The sequence below is a fragment of the Cervus canadensis genome, chromosome 2, assembly GCF_019320065.1.
Source record: "Cervus canadensis isolate Bull #8, Minnesota chromosome 2, ASM1932006v1, whole genome shotgun sequence".
Classification (NCBI taxonomy): domain Eukaryota; kingdom Metazoa; phylum Chordata; class Mammalia; order Artiodactyla; family Cervidae; genus Cervus; species Cervus canadensis.
This window is the reverse complement of record NC_057387.1, coordinates 48652559-48671574: the sequence shown is the minus strand read 5'-3', so window position 1 is coordinate 48671574 and position 19016 is coordinate 48652559. Positions and strand designations below refer to the sequence as shown.

Sequence of the window (19016 nt, the reverse complement as noted above, 5' to 3'; positions counted from 1 at the left end):
TGTGGGAATCTTAGTTCCTTGACCAGGGATTGACCCTGTGGCCCTTGCACTGGAAGCACAGTCTTAACCACTGGATCACCCTGGAACTCCTTTGCTTTGCCTCCTCTTGAATTGATTTTTTTTTTTCTACTTCCATTTCCCTCTAATTGTTTGAATAATAATATAGCCACTGTTTATTATTTCAGGGATTCCACTAGCTGGTTGAGCATGCTGACTTAAAGTCTAAAGTAATTCTCCTGACCTATCTTGGTCCCCGCTGCGGCCGTAGTGCGTCTGGAGCTGCAGGTCCACTCTGGTCTAGATGAGAGGGGATCTGCCGGGCCTGAGGCCAAGTTCCACCCTGGCTTGCTGGGATGTTGGTGGCTTTCGTACTGGACTGGCTGAGAGGGAAGGCAGAAGTCAATCAGGAGACCACTCAGCGGCTCCTGGAGGAGAATGACCAGCTGATCCACTGTATTGCAAAATATCAGAACAAAAGCCGGGCAAATGAGTACGTCCAGTACCAGCATGTGTTACACAGAAATCTCATTTATTTGGCTACCATCGCAGATGCCAACCCAACCAGTGCTTCATAAGCTATGGAATAGTCTTCCAGTTGGCTGTTGTGAGGAGTAATTGAATGTGATCTATGTCCTATGAAATGGATTTTTGCCAACTCAACTGCTTAAAATGTGAATGGAACCTCTGTGGCTCTTTTAAAAATGTGAAAATGTGAAGAAAGCTACTAACTTAACCATATTCTCAGTAAAAATATTTAATAATTAAGTGGATTCCCTCAATTAAATTGAGTCCAAGTATCCTCCATCCTGAAATAAGTGTGTTTGGATAACAGAGATATAATGGGCATCTTCAAGTCAACCTTTTTAGTTTCAGCCTGAAGAGGAAACTGAGCAGGTATTGGGCGATCAGCAGGAATTGGTGAGACTTTCCATTAAGACACTGCCAAATGGATGTGTGACTGTTTCTCCTTCCTACCAGTTTGTGGTTGTGGACCCCTGACTGCTTTTTTTTTTTTTTTTAGTTGGAGGCTAATTACTTCACAACATTGCAGTTTTGTCATACATTGACATGAATCAGCCATGGAGTTACATGTATTCCCCATCCCGATCCCCCCTCCCTCCTCCCTCTCCACCCGATTCCTCTGGGTCTTCCCAGTGTACCAGGCCCGAGCACTTGTCTCATGCATCCCACCTGGGCTGGTGATCTGTTTCACCATAGATAATATACATGCTATTCTCTTGAAACATCCCACCCTCGCCTTCTCCCACTGAGTCCCAAAGTCTGTTCTGTACATCTGTGTCTCTTTTTCTGTTTTGCATATAGGGTTATCATTACCATCTTTCTAAATTCCATATATATGTGTTAGTATGCTGTAATGATCTTTATCTTTCTGGCTTATTTCACTCTGTATAATGGGCTCCAGTTTCATCCATCTCATTAGAACTGATTCAAATGAATTCTTTTTAACAGCTGAGTAATATTCCATGGTGTATATGTACCACAGCTTCCTTATCCATTCCTCTGCTGATGGGCATCTAGGTTGCTTCCATGTCCTGGCTATTATAAACAGTGCTGCGATGAACATTGGGGTACACGTGTCTCTTTCAGATCTGGTTTCCTCGATGTGTATGGCCAGAAGTGGGATTGCTGGATCATATGGCAGTTCTATTTCCAGTTTTTTAAGGAATCTCCACACTGTTCTGACTGCTCTTTTCATGTTGCTTTGAAATAAAGCTTGCCTTTCCACAAAAATAAATAAATAAATAAAGTAATTCTCCTTACTTTACTCCTAAATAACCAAGGACCTTGGACAATTTTAATTCTACTATAAGCCCAGTATTTTCACCCTAGTCTATTTTCCCTCCAAAAATTAGACTTTGTTATAGTATGTTTTACCATGGTCTATATTTGAGATATGACTTCATATTTACCAATATGTTTACTTAACATTCCTTTTTGTACCTCAAGTTTTTCACTTTGTATCTAAAGTACATCCATTAGGATCCCCTTTAATGAGGGTCTTATTATGATATCCTCTCTCAGGTTACTGGGAGCAGGACAGGATGTTTTTATTGCTTTTCTCTGTTTTGATTTCCTAGAAATATTTTCTTGTGTAATACCTTTCCATGAAATAAAGCTTTATGGGACATGGAGTTCTAGATTGATAGCTATCTTTTCTCAGCACATTGAAGAAATTCGTACAATGTGTTTTCTTCGAGATTTGTTCTTACAAAGTGAATTATGAGTCTAATTGCTCATTTTTATAGGTGATTTTTCTCTTCTCTCTGGGTACTTTAAGATCTCACTCTCAATCTCTTGCTCTCTTTCAATTTGTTTGTATTCTACTGTTTCGCTATGATTTCACTATTATATATCTAGGGGAGAATATATATTAATATATGCTGCTTGAAATTCACTGTTTCCTGGATCTAAGAAATACTGGCTCTTTTGCATTCTTACTATATTTTCCTAGGACTCTGCTTATTGGACCTTTACATTAGCCTAAGATACATTAGCATCTTAGGTTATTGAAATATCAGTAACATCAGATACGCAGATGATACCACCCTTATTGCAGAAAGAGAAGAGGAACTAAAGAGCCTTGATGAAAGTGAAAGAGGAGAGCAAAAAAGCTGGCTTAAAACTCAACATTCAGAAAACTAAGATCATGGCATCTGGTCCCATCACTTCATGCCAAATAGATGGGGAAACAGTGGAAACAGTGTCAGACTTTATTTTGGGGGGCTCCAAAATCACTGCAGATGGTACTGCAGCCATGAAATTAAAAGACGCTTACTCCTTGGCAGGAAAGTTATGTCCAACCTAGACAGCATATTAAAATGCAGAGACATTACTTTGCCAACAAATGTCTGTCTAGTCAAGGCTATGGTTTTTCCAGTAGCCATGTATGAATGTGAGAGTTGGATTATAAGGAAAGCTGAGCACCGAAGAATTGATGCTTTTGAACTACGGTGTTGGAGAAGACTCTTGAGAGTCCCTTGGACTGCAAGGAGATCCAACCAATCCATCCTAAAGGAAATCAGTCCTGAGTATTCATTGGAAGGACTCATGTTGAAGCTGAAACTCCAATACTTTGGCCACCTAATGAGAAGAACTGACTCATTTGAAAAGACCCTGATTCTGGGAAAGATTGAAGGCAGGAGGAGAAGGGGATGACAGAGGATTGAGATGGTTGGATGGCATCACCGACTCAATGGACATGAGTCTGAGCAAGCTCCAGGAGTTGGTGATGGACAGGGAAGCCTGGCATGCTGCAGTCCATGGGGTCGCACAGAGTCAGACACGACTGAGCGACTGAACTGAACTCAACTGAACTAGCCTCTTTATAATATGATTCTCTTTTTATCTCAGTCTAATACATGTGGAAATATCTTCAGATATTCAGTTCTCTGATTTTCTTCATCTATGACTAACTTCTTTTTAATGCATTGAGGGGTTGTGGTACAGCTTTATTGAGGCATAATCAACAAAATAAACTGTACATATTCAGGGTGTACACTTTGATGGATTTTGACATACAGATATACTCATGAAATCATCACGGCAACCAAAATAATAAGTAAATCGCTTATCCCTAAAACTTTCCTTTCGCCACTTTGTAATTCTTTTCTCCAGTTTTTCCCTACTGCTACCTCTTTTCAAACAGTCATTGATTTGCTTCTATCGTTATAATTTGCATTTTCTAGAATTTTATACATATGGAATTATACAGCATGATTTCTTTTTTTTTAAGTGTGATTTCTTTCACTCAACAAAATTATTCTGAGAATTTGTCAATGTTGTTAGGTCTATCAGTTGTTGCTGTTTTTATTGCTGAGTAGCACTTCACTATACAGATATAACATTGTTTATCTTGTCACTTGTTGGGTATTTCCAGTTCTTGGCTCTTACAAATTAAGTTGTTATGAACATTTCATGCACATCTTGTTAAGGACATATGCTTTCATTTCTTAGATAAATATTTAGGAATAGGATAGCTGAATTATATTGTACACATACTTTTAACTTCTTTTAAAGACACTGCCAAAGGTTTTCCAAAGTGACTGTACCATTTTACATTTCCATCAGCAGTGAATGAGAGTTTCCAGTTCTCCACATCTTTGTGAGGCTTTTTGCTTGTAGCTATTCTAGTTGATATGTAGTTGTATTACACTGTGGTTTTTTAAATTTTATTTAAATTTTATTTTTTGGCTTCCCTAGGTTTTCGTTGCTGTATGTGGGCTTTCTCTAGTTGCAGCAAGTGGGGGCTACTCTCTAGTTGCACTGCACAAGCTTTTCATTGCAGCGGCTTCTTTTGCTGCAGAGCACCAGCTCTAGGGCACATGGGCTCAAAAGTTATGGTGCACGGGCTTAGCTGCCCCATGGCATGTGGAATCTTCCTGGACCAGGGGTCGAAGCCATGTCCCCTTCATCGGCAGGCAGATTCTTAACCACTGGACCACCAAGGAAGTCCTGGTTTTATCTTTTTATTGCCTTCCTCCTGCTTACTTTCAGTGTAGTTTATTCTTCCTTTTCTAGTTTCTGGGGATATAAAGATTCTAATATAGGTATTCAATTATATAAATTTCCCTCTAAGCACTCTTTGCTGAAACCCACAGATGTTGATGTGTATTTTTATCAATTCAAAATACTTTCTAAATTCCCTTTTGATTTCTTCCTTGACTCATGTAATATTTAGAAGCATGATATTTCACTTCTAAATATTAGGATGTTTCAAGATATCTTTGTTATTGATTTGTAATCTAATTCCATTATGATCAGAAATAAAATTTGTATATTTGAATCACTTAAAATATATTGGTATTTCTTCTGTGGCTCAGAATATGGTCTATGTTGGTAAATAATCTTTTTTTTTTTTTAAGAATATGTGTTTTATGTGTACTTTAAAATAATATGTATTCTGCTCCTGTTGGATAGAATGTTCTGTATATATGTCAGTTGACTAAGTTTATTGAATACTGTTACTTATGTCTATTTGTTCTACCAATTATTTAGAGAATATGTGTGTGTTAGTTGTTCAGTTGTGTCCAACTCATTGCGACCCCATGGACTGTAGCCTGCCAGGCTCATCTGTCCATGGAATTCTCCAGGCAAGAATATTGGTATGGGTTAACATTTCCTACTTCAGGGGATCGTCCCAACCCAGGGATCAAACCCGGGTTTCCCACATTGCAGGCAGATTCTTTACCATCAAAGCCACCACGGAGGTCTATTAGAGAATAGAGTTGAAAAATCTGACTATAATTGTTATATATTTTTCCTTTCAGTTTTATTAGTTTTTGCCACATATATTTTTAAGCCCTGCTTTTAGTTGCATAATATTTAAGATTATGACATTTTCTTGAGTTCTTGTTCCTTCTGTCCCTATGAATCATTCTCTTTATCTCTGGTGATTTTTTGCTCTGTAATCAGTTTGGTCTGACATTAATACAGGTAGATCAGCCTTCTTTTAATTAGTTTTATCATGATATATCTCCATGATATATAGCTACTATTCTCTTACTTTTAACCTATTTTTGTCTATATTTAAGATAGATCTTTGTAGTAGGTAGCATATAATTAGATCTTGCTTTGTCATCTACTCAGATAATCTCTGCCTTTTAATAGGAATGTTTGGAACTGTGCTGTCCAATACAGTAGCCACCAGCCACTTCAGTTCAGTTCAGTTGCTCAGTCATGTCAGACTCTTTGTGACCCCATGAACTGCAGCATGCTAGGTTTCCCTGTCCTAGAGCCTCCAACTCCCGGAGTTTACCCAAACTCGTGTCCATTGAGTCGGTGATGCCATCCAACCGTCTCATCCTCTGTCGTCCCTTTCTCCTGCCTTCAGTCTTTCCCAGCATCAGGGTCTTTTCAAATGAGTCAGCTCTTCACATTAGGTAGCCAAAGTATTGGAGTTTCAGCTTTAACATCAGTCCTTCCAATGAATATTCAGGACTGATATCCTTTAGGATGGACTGGTTGGATCTCCTTGCAGTCCAAGGGACTCTCAAGAGTCTTCTCCAACACCGCAGTTCAAAAGCATCAATTCTTCGGTGCTCAGCTTTCTTTATAGTCCAACTCTCACATCCACACATGACTACTGGAAAAACCATAGCCTTGATTAGACGGACATTTTTTGGCAAAGTAATGTCTCTGCTTTTTAATATGCTGTCTAGGTTGGTCATAACTTTCCTTCCAAGGAGTAAGCATCTTTTAATTTCATGGCTGCAGTCACCATCTGCAGTGAATTTGGACTTATGCCTACTTAAATTATTAAAATTTAAAAATCAGTTCCTCAGTCACACTAACTGCATTTAAAATGCTCAATAGCCACATGTGGCTAGTAGCTTCTGTATTGGACAGCACTGGTTTAAATAGTTTACCTTTCTATATAATGAGAATACTGATATGGCTGGGTTTGCGTCTAACATCTTGCTATTAATAACTGTTTTCTATTTATCCCATCTGTTCTTTGTTCCCTTTTTACTTCTACAAGTTCTATTTTCTTTCAAATCTGTGTAGTCATTCTTTATTGTCATTATTCTCTGTTCATAATGTCAAACATTCATTTAATTTCTTTAGAATATTAAATATAGATATTTCCTTATCTGATTTAAGAGAGAATGTCTGTTTTGAACTATTTGGTTAGTAGTTTCCTGTTATTCTCAACATACAAAGAATGTACACATTTTGTTACCCATAAAAGATTTATCAATATTATCACCTAAATATCACTTTGATATTTCTTCTATTTTGTTTTACCCTGTTATGTAAACTTTTTTTGCAAATATGACTCAAATCCTTAGCAACATGAATATATTAAAGTCGAGTCAGCTACTTAGAAGTTAGCTAAATAAACAAAAAATTTAAGAAGTTAGCTAAACACTTCCATATAAGCAAAAATTTTTAAATACATCAGGGTATTTTACTCTGGTATGTATTTTATACATGGTATAAAATACTCTGATATAGAGTGAGCCAGAGATGTTGATGGGAGGGGCAGGCAGATAATTAATATAGTATTTTTTGTTTTGTTTTGTTCTTCTATATGGGAAAGCAGGAAGAAAAATACTGTCTTTAATTAGAATGAATCAGAGTTAATATATGCCCTAATACAGTCCCTCCCGCTTTAGTCTCCTCAAGGTAGTTTCAGTCCCCGGCACTGAACAGTCTTTACAGGGCAGCATTCATCAGAGCTGTCTCCTTGGCATCGGAAGGGAAAGGAGTGCTTTCAGCAATCCCCTGAAACATCTTTGTTTCTGATCCTAGATTACTGGAATGTAAAACATTATTTTGAAGTTGAATTCTAAGAGTTTAACAAATCTGTTATTAGCGAGGATTGAAAACATCCCCCATGGTCTTCCCTGGTGGCTCAGTGGTAAAGAATATGCCTGTCGATGCAGGAGTCACAGGTTTGATCCCTGGTCCAGGAAGGTCCCACATGCCGTGGAGCAACTAAGCCCATGCACCACAACTACTCAACACTATTGAACCTGTGTTCTACAGCCCAGGAGATGCAACTATGGAAGCCTATGTGCCCTAGAGTCTGTGCTCTGCAACAAGAAAAGCCACCACAATGAGAAGCCCGTGCACTGCAACTAGAGAGTAGCCCCTGCTTGCTACAACTAGAGGAAGCCTGAGCAGCAATGAAGACCCAGCACAGCCAAAAATAAATAAATTAAATTAAAATTTAAAAGAGCACCCCCCTACCTTCCCACTTACTACACACCTTGTCATCCAGATGGTTTGATACCTTATGTGCTGTGCTTAGTCGTTCAGTCATGTCTGACTCTGCGACGCCATGAACTGCAGCCTGCCAGGCTCCTCTGTCTATGGCGATTCTCCAGGCAAGAATACTGAAGTGCGTTGCCATGCCCTCCTCCAGAGGATCTTCCCAATCCAGGGATTGAACCCAGGTCTCCCGCATTGCCAGCTGAGCCACCAGGGAAGCCCAAGAATACTGGAGTGGGTAGCCTATCCCTTCTCCAGGGTATCTTTCCAACCCAGGAATCGAACCTGGGTCTACTGCATTGAAGGTGGATTCTTTACCAGCTGAGCTATCAGGGAAGCCCTTGATAGCTTATACATTCCATGAATTATGAAGCCATAGACTTCCTCTTTGGGCTTTTCATATAATGCATCTAATTTGCTAAGTATTTAGTTCCTTTCTCTTTTTATTGCCTCAGTAACCTGTGGGGATAGAAAGAATCACCAACCACTCCTAATGTGACAGCGAAAGGTCAAAGCTGTAAAAAAAATTCTATTAAATTTCTAAGAATACTCTAGGTACTTAATTCTGTTACTGCTGAATATCCAAATGTTAAAAATAATGAAAGTAGTTACTTCTTGTCCTAACAATTCAAATGACAAGTTAAAAAACACATATTTCCTTTTTTAGTGTCAATAATTCCAATATCTGATACATCTGTGGGTCTATTTGCTGAAATTTGTTTCCAGCGGTTCTCATTCATGGTGTCTTGTTTTCAGTGTTTGTCTTATGATTTTTTTTAAAAATTGCAGTACCTAAATGTAGTTTTTATTTGCATTTCTCTAATAATTAGTGATGTTGAGTGTCTTTTCATGTGCCTACTAGACATCTGTATGTCTTCTTTGGAAAAAATGTTTGTTAAGGTCTTCTGCATGTTTTTTGATAGGGTTGTTTAGTTTTTGTTGTCGTTGTTGAGTTGTATGAGCTATCTGTGTGTTTTGGAGATTAAGCCCTTGTTGGTCACATCATTTGTAAATATTTTCTCCCATTCTGAAGGTCGCCTTTCTTTCTTCTTCTTTTTTGTGGTTTCCTTTGCTGTGCAAAAGCTTTTAAGTTTAATTAGGTCCATTTGTTTATTTTTGCTTTTATTTCTATTGCCTTGGGAGACTGAGCTAAGAAAACATTGGTACAATTTATGTCAGAGAATGTTTTGCTTATGCCCTCTTCTAGGAGTTTTATGGTGTCATGTATTACATTTAAGTCTGTCAGCCATTTTGAGTTTATTTTTGTGCATAGTCTGAGGGTGTCTTCTAATTTCATTGATTTACATGCAGCTGTCCAACTTTCGACACCACTTGCTGAAGAGACTGTCTTTTTTTCATTTTATATTCTTGCCTCCTTTGTTGGAGATTAATTGACTATAGGTGTGTGGGTTTATTTTGGGGCACTCTATTCTGCTCCATTGATCCACATGTCTATTTTTGTACCAATACTACACTGTTTTGATTCCTGTAGCTTTGTGGTATTGTCTGAAGTCTGGGAGAGTGATGCCTCTTGCTTTGTTTTTATCCCTCAGGATTGCTTTGGCAAATCTGGGACTTTCAGAATGGCCATTGTTAAAAAGTCTACAAATAACAAACGCAAGAGAAGGTGTGGAGAAAAGGGAACTCTCCTACACTGTTGGTGGGAATGTAAGTTGATGATGCAACTTTGGAAAACAGTATAGAGGTTCCTCAGAAGATTAAAAATAGAATTACCACATGATCCAGCAATCCCACTCCTGGGCATATACCTGGACAAAACTATAATTCAAAAAGATATGTGCAGGGCTTCCCTGGTAGCTCAGTAAGGAATCTGCCTGCCAATGTAGGAGATACACATTCAATCCCTGGTCTGGGAAGATCCCATATGCCACAGGGCAACTATGCCCATGTGCCACAACTATTGAGCCTGTGCTCTGGAGCTGCAACTACTGAAGCTTGAGTGTCCTAGAGCCCATGTTCCACAACAAGAGAAGCCACTGCAATGAGAAGACTGCATGCTGCAACTAGAGAGCAGCCCCTACTTGCTGCAACTAGAGAAAAGCCCAGGAAGCAACAAAGACCCAGCACAGCCAAAAATAACAAAATACACAAAATTACATATATATAAAAGATACATGCATCCCTATGTTCATAACAGCACTATTCACAATAGTCAAAACATGGAAACAACCTAAATATCTATCAACAGAGGAATGGTTAAAAAGGATATGGACATGTATACAATGGAATACTATTCAGCCATAAAAAAAAGAATGAAATAACACCATCTGCAGCAACATGGATGCAACCAGAGACCATCATACTAACTGAAGTAAGTCAGAAATAGAAAGACAAATTCGATATGATATCACTTATACATGGAATCTAAAATATGGCATAAATGAACCTATCTACAAAACAGACTCACAAACATAGAGACCTGATTTGTGGTTGCCAAGGGAATAGGGAGAAAAAGAGGGATGGTCTGGGAGTTTGGGTTTGGTAAATGCAAACTGTTACATTTAGAATGGATAAACAAGGTCCTACTGTATAGCACAGGGAACTATATCCGATCTCCTGGGATAAACCATAATGCAAAAGAATATAAAAAACAATGTATATATACATATATGACTGAGTCACTTTTCTGTACAGCAGAGAACATGATAAGTCAACTATACTTCAATTTTAAAAGAAATTCCAGCTATAAAATAAGTAAGTCACAGGGATGTAATACACAGTATAGGGATTACAGTCAATACTATTATAATAACTTTGTATGGTAACAGATGATTACTAGACTTATTGTGGTGAACATTTCATAATCTTTAAAAATATCAAATCAGGATTTCCCTGGTGGACTAGTGGTTAAGCATCCTCCTGCCAATGCAGGGGACATGGGTTCAATCTCTGGTTTGGGAAGATTCCACAAGCCAAGGAGCAACTAAGCCCATGAGCCACAACTACTGAACCTGTGCTCTGGAACCTGTGCTCTGCAACAAGGGAAGCCACTGCAATGACAAGCCCACATACCACAACTAGACAGTAGCCCCCCACTCACTGCAACTAGAGAAAGCCCATGCACAGCAACGAAGACCCAGTGCAGCCAAAAAATAAAAATTAATAAATAAAAATTTTAAAAATACATCAAATCACTATACTATATGCCTGAAATTAATATAATATTGTATGTTAATTGTAAGTCAATAAATAAATAAAAAATTGTTAGATGACCATTTTCCTTAGAACTAAACTGGCAGGGATTCTTTGAGATCTGAATTAAAGTTAAGTTCCTACAGAGAAATTTCCATTTGTTTCTATCAGTTGCCTGGAGGGCTACCAATCTGGGACTATAGTTGGATTAAAATTTTAACCTAACAATTAGCATTTAAAGGAAAGAATCCTAACAGAGAACACATATGAGGACCAACATGATTTATGAATCCTCAAAGATGATTTCTGCCAACACTAAGGTGAAAATAGACATTTCTTCATTACCTCCTGTGCAGTGTGATTTGTTATTCATCCCTTACACTGAGGGTGTAATAAGGCAGATTTTCTGTTCGTCTCCACCGTGGTCATCCCAGGCTTTAACTCCCAACTCCATGCTCTGCTTCATGCAGGCATCATGAAGGAAGGATTCTCTGAAGTCTGAAAAAATGCTTTAAGGTGATAGCCAGCTTGGCACCTGTTTCCTGACCAGATTTCCTACTTTCACTGTGTGTGTGTGCTCAGTTGTGTCCAACTTTTTGTGACCCCATGGGCTGTAGTAGAACCAGGCTCTTCTGTCCATGGATTTTTCCAGGCAAGAATACTGCACTGGGCTACCATTTCGTCCTCCAGGGGAGCTTCCCCACCCAGGGATCGAACCTGCGTCTCCTGCATTGGCAGGCGGATTCCTCACTGCTGTGCCACCTGGGAAGCACCAACAAATTCTTTACTTTGAGTGTATTTACAAGTCTTTAAAAGTACTTTATCGAGAAATTTAGTTACCTCCTTCTGGAGGGTTGTTTCAGGTGTCTAGCCCATAATACTACCAGAAGTGGAAGTTTCCAGCCCTGTCCTGTTTCAAATCGGGTGCTGCATGATAAATTTCAGAGACACTGGTTAACAATAGTAACATAAGTTATTACATGTTGAATGCCTGCCCCTGTTTGGGTATTTTTACACGTATAATCCCCAATTCCCACAATAACCTTACAAGTAGATAATACTCTTTGCATTTAACAAATAAGGCAACTAGGATTAAATTGTCCAAAGTCACACAACCAACCAGCAAAGGAATTTGAACTCTGCCCTTTGCAATCAATCCTGATCTTCTTTTCAACCTGCAGTGGTTTGTTTTTTTATTCTTTTTTTGTGTGTGTGGGATCTTAGTTCCCTGACTGGGCTTCCCTGCTAGCTTAGTTGGTAAAGAATCTGCCTGCAATGCAGGAGACCCTGGTTCGATTCCTGCGTCGGGAAGATCAGCTGGAGAATGGACAGGCTACCCACTCCAGTATTCTTGGGCCTTCCTTGCGGCTCAGCTGGTAAAGAATCTGCCTGCAGTGCGGGAGACCTGGGTTCGATCCCTGGGTTGGGAAGATCCCCTGGAGAAGGAAAAGGCTGCTCACTCCAGTATTCTGTCCTGGAGAATTCCATGGACTGCATAGTCCATGGGGTCGCAAAGAGTCTGACATGACTGAGCGACTTTCACTTTCACTCAGTTTCCTGACCAGAGGTCAAACCTGTGCCATCTGCAGTGGAATCTCCCAATCATTGGACCACCAGGGAATTCCCAGAGTCTTTTTTTCTTAATATTGGGGGTACACAGTGACTTTTATATTTAACAGCAGGCATTGAAAGCAAGTTGAGCAGAGAAGATAGTTTAAGGGGTAAGGTTTTCCTTTCTAGTGTTACAACTACGCTCATAGGCTCATCTCAAACCATATCCCTGACATGCTTCTTCATCAGATTCAAAATGCTCTTCAGTGAAAGGGTCATGCAGAACTGACTTCACAATATCAATATTCAGAGCTCTCAGATCCCCCCTTTTCTCTACTCTTCCAAAGCACCAGGTGATCTTTATTTTCATGTGACACAGACCCCATCATCTGAATGCTCTTTCAGTCCACGATATATCTAGTGGGACTTTCTCACAACTGCAGCCTTTAGATGCCGTTTTTCTTCATTTTTTTGGTTGGTGGCTTTTGTCCTTAGCAGCTGTGGCCTTCAACTTTATCTGGGTTTGCAATCAGGAAGCTGTGATACTTCCTGAGACTGTTTGAGGGGGTGCAATTTACACAATACAGACTGAGTTCACTTTCTTCACTTTGGAGCTGCTCTTGGCTCCTGAGGGGCTGGGCCACGCTTCGTCCAGTTTTCTACAGGTTTCATCCAGCACTTGGTGAGAGCCAACCTCTGTGGTTAGCAGCTAATGGTGCTTCCTGAGCAACATATGTGGAGAATTTGGAAAGAAGGCAATGATTAGGACTGGACTCTCAGAAAACCGTTAAGAAGGAGGAAGTTTATCAACTCGGTGGGAGAAAATCTCCAAACCACCTTCAGAATGCTAACACGCACACACTGTTCCTCGTGGCCAAGACTAATTGGCAGGTTGTTGAAGAAAACCAATCTAATACCAGAACCAGAGAGAAGTTAGAAAAGAATCATCATTTTTAGGTAGTCAGATTCGTTGATCAAAGAAATAGAATCAGGAATGGCATTGGTGGGTGCCACTGGTCATATACAAGCTCTTTCATTTGTGAAAGGCTCTCAGAGCTGTGACCGTTTTCTGTGTTCAAAGTTATTTTCCTGGTGCTATACTTTGGAGCTCTGTGATGAGTTAACCTATTTTATATTTACTGATATAAAATATATACTATTTTAAAACATTATTTAAATATTTGTGAGCTTATTATTGAGTCCATGTGCTTGGGGTCTTGTTTCTCAACCTCCCCGCTCAGGGTCCTGCCTTTGCATTAGTTTGGTGAGTGGACCTGCAGGGATAGGGAAGGGCCAGACACACAATCGGTCTGTGTGAGTGGATTTGGTAAATGGCAATGGGTGAACACAGGGGTGACCTGAAACTTGGCATCATGTCTGAATTAGAGGCGTTCAGCTCTGCTGGTCTCCGTAAATGAGGATCCAGAACTAAATGTCCACTCACTGCCTGACCACCAGAAACTAAAATAAGCAATGCCTTTGATGGTTATCGTATCTGTCCTCTGAAATTCTAGGCATTACTGCACTAAGCCCCACAAAGTCCCCGTGAAGTGCATTAAGAGGACCGGCACTACCATTTCCACAAGAAAGGAGGGGGGCAGATATCTAGGAAAGAGACTGCCTGATTCTCATTAGGCTGAACTGTCTCCCCCACCCACAATACCCACAAAAGACTTGCATTCGAAAACTGGCTTCATTACTTAGTACTGGTGTGACCCTGGGAAATTACTTCTCAGTTTTCTCATCTGTAATATAGACATAAGGACAAACACAACTAGGACATAATGACCATTAGGAATTCTGAATTGGGAAGAAACTGGCAAAAAAAACTTGACACATTATAGGCACTTAAGAGATGCATGTGCTGTTTGCTTCCCTCACAGTTCACAGAGCCTAAATTATCACTGCCTGGTTTCTATACTTGGAATGGAACAAAAGTATCTGAGTATCCTTGAGGCTGGTAGATATGCAGTCAAACCGCACTCCATTGAAGATGTGCTAAACAAGGTTTTTAAGAAAGTGACCACATGGGGGAATAAAAGAGACATTTATAATGGCAACCAAAACAGAAAAAACCCACAAGGACACAATGAAAACTGAAACCACAATAATCTCTAAATAGAGAAGTAATAATTGTAGCCTATATTTAAGTGTACGGGAAGCAAGGGTTTGGGGAGGGGATGTGTCTGCCATGGAAATCATGCTTTTTATTTCTCAGTTTGTAGAGAGAACTAGAACTGATTTCTTTTCTTTTCTTTCTTTTTAATTAGAGGATAATTACAATACGGTGATGGTTTTTGCCATACATCAACATGAATCAGCATGGGGGACATATACCCCCTCCCTCTTGAGCCCCTCTGATTTTTTTTTTTTAATCACAAAATGTCTCAAGTCTTTCTAGTCTTACCAAAAAAGTACACAAGTAAAAGAAGTAATAAAGAGTGATTCTGAGAGGAATGGGACAAGACAGGAGTATACAGGTAGAGTCAATGGGTACTGATAAAATTCTCATTTTTAAGTTTGAGCTGGAATCATACTTGTTTGATTTTATTATTATACTCACAACTTACACTTTCATTACATATATTCTTCTGTATAGAACAAATGTTATATAATAAAGAATTTTAAGTGAATTGAAAGTTTCACAGCAATAAAAAAGCTAGAGTCAGAGAATATTCAATATCTGCAAGGAGAGTCTGTCCAAAATCAAAGATGTTATGTGTAATTCCACTTCCTAAATGCTGCCAGAGAACATATTTGCATTTTGGATTTTAGAATCAGTAAGCTAGTGAAAAAATTGAGTATAGCTTTACCTCTTGTTGTTGTTTAGTTGCTAAATTGTGTCTGACTCTTTTACAACCCCATGGATTGTAGCCCTCCAGGGTCCTCCGTCCACGGGATTTCCCAGGCAAAAGTACTAGACTGCATTGCCATTTCCTTCTCCAGAAGATCTTCCACAGCTAGGGATCAAACCTGTGTCTCCTGCGTTGGTAGGGGGATTCTTTACCACTGAACCACCAAGGAAGCCAGCTCTATCTCTGGACATCAATAAATTGCTGAATCAGGTATCTCATACAATTGTGCTTATTAAGGGTCACAGAAAAGTCTGATCTCCATCAGGTACATTGAAACAACTTGGGTGATGGTATCAAAGGACATCAGGCAATGGAATGGTCTCAGGCTTGGGAGAGGCCGTCTATAAATTGCAGCCCTCCACAATGAGTGACTAATTTCTTAAACATTCTTGTGAATTGTTTGAAAAAAGAAATGTACTTCTCTTAACTGAATGTACATGATTTAATAGTAAATTAGCAGGGTTTCTAGAATAAAAATTTGTCATGTTCTAATTGGGAAATAAAACCAACCAATGACATGATCTGTCCCCAAAGCAGGGTGCAAATAACCAGAGGTCAGTCAGCCTTGAGAGCCGGACAGACTGCCTAGTTCTGTTTCTCTGCAGAGCCTTGACTAATATAATACTTCATAGGAACATTGTCAGGGCTTAATGAGAAAATGCATGCAGTACACTTAGCACAGAGTAAAGTCTTAATAAGTAGCAGTTACTAATATGAGAAGATACCAATAATGATACAACTATTAACAATGGTAGGGCCATTTACTGAGTTTCTATTCCACACTAGATTCTTGACTTACATGATACGATATTTTTGCTCCTTTTGTTTGCAGATTCTTTACCAACTGAGCTATCAGGGAAGCCTGACTTATCTTACAAGTTGTGTTTAATTCATAAAGTGGGGTGGTAAATAAAGAGACAATGATCACAGTGAAACTGAAAGCATAAACTGCGGAGAGATCCATCGCATCTTTTCTTCAGAGACAAGTGGAGCTGCAGGATGAGCGGATTTTATTTGATAAACAAATAAGGAGTAAAGCTCATGGCCATACTCCATGGAACTAAAAAGAGACAGCTTTTTAAGGTACAACTAAAAGAGACAACCAGAAAGAGACTGTCTAGTTTAGAAACACATGCTCATACTCTGAAACTGACCATTGTCCAACATAAGTACAATCTGGCACACACTCTACTATGTGGACAAAGTGCCGCTCAACCAAATGCTCAGAGAAGGTGCTTCCCAGCCTGGAGAAACAGCACTTATATCCTGTTTTAGTCTTTCTGAGCCCCCAAAGAAAAGTGAAAATGTTAGTCACTCAGTCATGTCCGACTCTTTGTAACCCCATGGACTGTAGCCCGCTGGGCTCCTCTGTCCATGGAATTCTCCAGGCAAGAATACTAGAGTGGGTTGCCATTCCCTTCTCCAGGGGATCTTCCTGACCCAGGGATTGAACTTGGGTCTCCTGCATTGCAGGCAGATTCTTTACCATCTGAGCCACCAAGAAACCCCAAGCTTAGGTTAAACCATGAAGGATACTCTGTTATTGGCTTCTTGCTCATTATTCTAAAAGTCCTAGTGTTGACAGTAGACTTTGATAAGATTAAAACATTACTAAGTAGGCAAATATATGAATGTATTACTAACATAATTTCCCCCAAGAAATTCTATTGCCGTGAACTTAGACTAAAAGATTTTAAGTAATATTTCTTCACTCAAAAATATTTACTTTATGCCAGGCATCATTATAGGCCCCTATAGATGCAGTAATAAAGTAGACATGATCTCTGACTTTGTGGAGTCTAAAATGCAATGGGGGACTTCCCAGTGGTCCAGTGGCTAAGACTCCATGATCCCAATGCAGGGGGTCCGGGTTCCATCCATTGTCAGGGAACTAGATCCCACATGCTTCAACTAAGAGTTCACATGCCACACTGAAGATCCCACTTGCCTCAACTAAGACTCTGCTCAACTAAAGAAATAAATTAAAAAACTCCAATGAGGAGTCAGATAACAGACAAATAAATTGCAAAACATCAGAAAATGCACAAAAGAAGAAAACCCATGAACACAATCACTCTGACATAGCCTATCCTTTTGTGAAGTCCTTTTCTAGGATGTCTGGGGCTGGGGTGTATATAGCTTTCACCCCTCTCTCTCGGTACTCTAGAATCTTAGGGAAGGAGCCCAAGGGCATCATCACTTCCCACAGCCTGAGAATTGTAAGAGAAGATAAGGAGGAAGTTTCATGGTCACATTAGTATTTGCATACACACCAGGTAGCAGGGACTGGTACCATGACCTAGGGTAAGGCTATGCCCTGAGACAGGGGGTTATCTTGATTCTTCGGAATTCTAGGAAGTGAATAAACTTCTCAGAGACTGCAGGTGTAGACCAGAAAATCTTTGGGGGAACACTGAGCATTGTTCTTCCCTCTTGGACTGAGAAAGACCATGTCCAAGCTGAGTGTTTACAAGACCCAGTCAGGGGTTTGATAGTGTTGTAGACCTTAGATGGTCAGAGTTGGAAAGTCCCTTAGAGGGCATTTTTCCATCCTCCTCACTTTATGAGGAAGGAAACAGACTCAGAGAAGGGAAAAGCTCAAGTTTAAAAGCTACAGACAGTGCTCGCTTCGGCAGCACATATACTGAAATTGGAACGATACAGAGAAGATTAGCATGGCCCCTGCGCAAGGATGACACGCAAATTCGTGAAGCGTTCCATATTTTTGAAAAGAAAAAAAAAAAAAGAAAAGCTACAGACAGAGGGACCTGGTGGGCTACAGTCTACAGGGTCACAAAGAGTCAGATATGACTGAACAACTAACATTTGGGCTTCCCTGGTGGCTCAGATGGTAAAGAACCTGCCTCCAGTGCTGGAGACCTGGGTTCAACCCCTGAGTCAGGAAGATCCCATGGAGAAGGGAATGGCAACCCACTCCAGTATTCCTGCCTGGAGAATCCCACGGACAGAGGAGCCTGGTGGGCTACAGTCCGTGGGGTGGCAAACAGTTGAACACGACTGAGCGACTAACGCTTTCAGTTTCACTTAGGGCTCTGGCAAGGACTGGCTAGATAGATGCTCACCAGTCCCATTTTCTCTTCCTTGGCACAAAAGATCACATTTTCTTGCTTCCTTTGAGGTAAGATGGAGATCATGTGTTGATGTTCTGGTCAATGGAATGTGAACAGGAGTGATAAAATTCATTGCCCAGTCTGTCTTTGTAAAGGTCTCATATGCATATGATCTCTGTACACTTTCTAGCTTCATTCATCAACCAGCTAAATACAGATAATCCAGCAGAGGACTCCAAGCAATCACTAGAATATGACAGCCCCCTAAAACCACCACAAGATAGAAAAAGCTGAGATCTCTCAATCACCTGTGAAGGCAGGAACCTGAACACACCCAAACCCATTGTGACATGTATGACAAATAAACTATTTTATAATCCATTGAGCTTTGGAGTTGTAACAGCAACTAGTGATCTTTACTCTGACAAATACACTGGCAATTTGGAGACTGTGATGGTTAATTTTATTCGTCAGTGTAATTGGGCCAAGGGGTGCCCGGACATTATTCTGGGTTGTCTGTGAGGGTGTTTCTGGATGAGATTAACATTTGAACTGGTGGACGGAGTACAGCAGATTTGCCATCCTATTGTATGTAGGCCTTCCCCAATCAGTTGAAGACAAAACCAACTGAATTGAGCCAAAAGGCTCAGAG

General features: G+C 39.9%; 1 protein-coding gene and 1 non-coding gene across 3 annotated transcripts; both read left to right on the top strand.

Moving 5' to 3' along the window:
* Nucleotides 1-261: 261 nt before the first annotated feature.
* On the top strand, nt 262-15615 carry LOC122427640 (SS18-like protein 2). Of its 2 annotated transcripts, none has more exons than XM_043447266.1 (2): nt 262-671; nt 15601-15615. In XM_043447266.1, the coding sequence occupies exon 1, from the start codon at nt 354-356 to the stop codon at nt 573-575; it is 222 nt and encodes a 73-aa protein (XP_043303201.1). In that variant the 5' UTR covers nt 262-353; the 3' UTR covers nt 576-671; nt 15601-15615. The 2 variants fall into 2 exon arrangements, with proteins under 2 accessions (XP_043303201.1, XP_043303192.1); XM_043447257.1 differs by lacking the exon at nt 15601-15615 and adding an exon at nt 7183-7195 and having other exon boundaries at nt 262-744.
* Nucleotides 15616-17913: 2298 nt separating this feature from the next.
* LOC122437419 lies at nt 17914-18020 on the top strand. Its single transcript, XR_006268248.1, has one exon. It is a non-coding gene; the product is annotated as a U6 spliceosomal RNA (small nuclear RNA).
* Nucleotides 18021-19016: the final 996 nt, after the last annotated feature.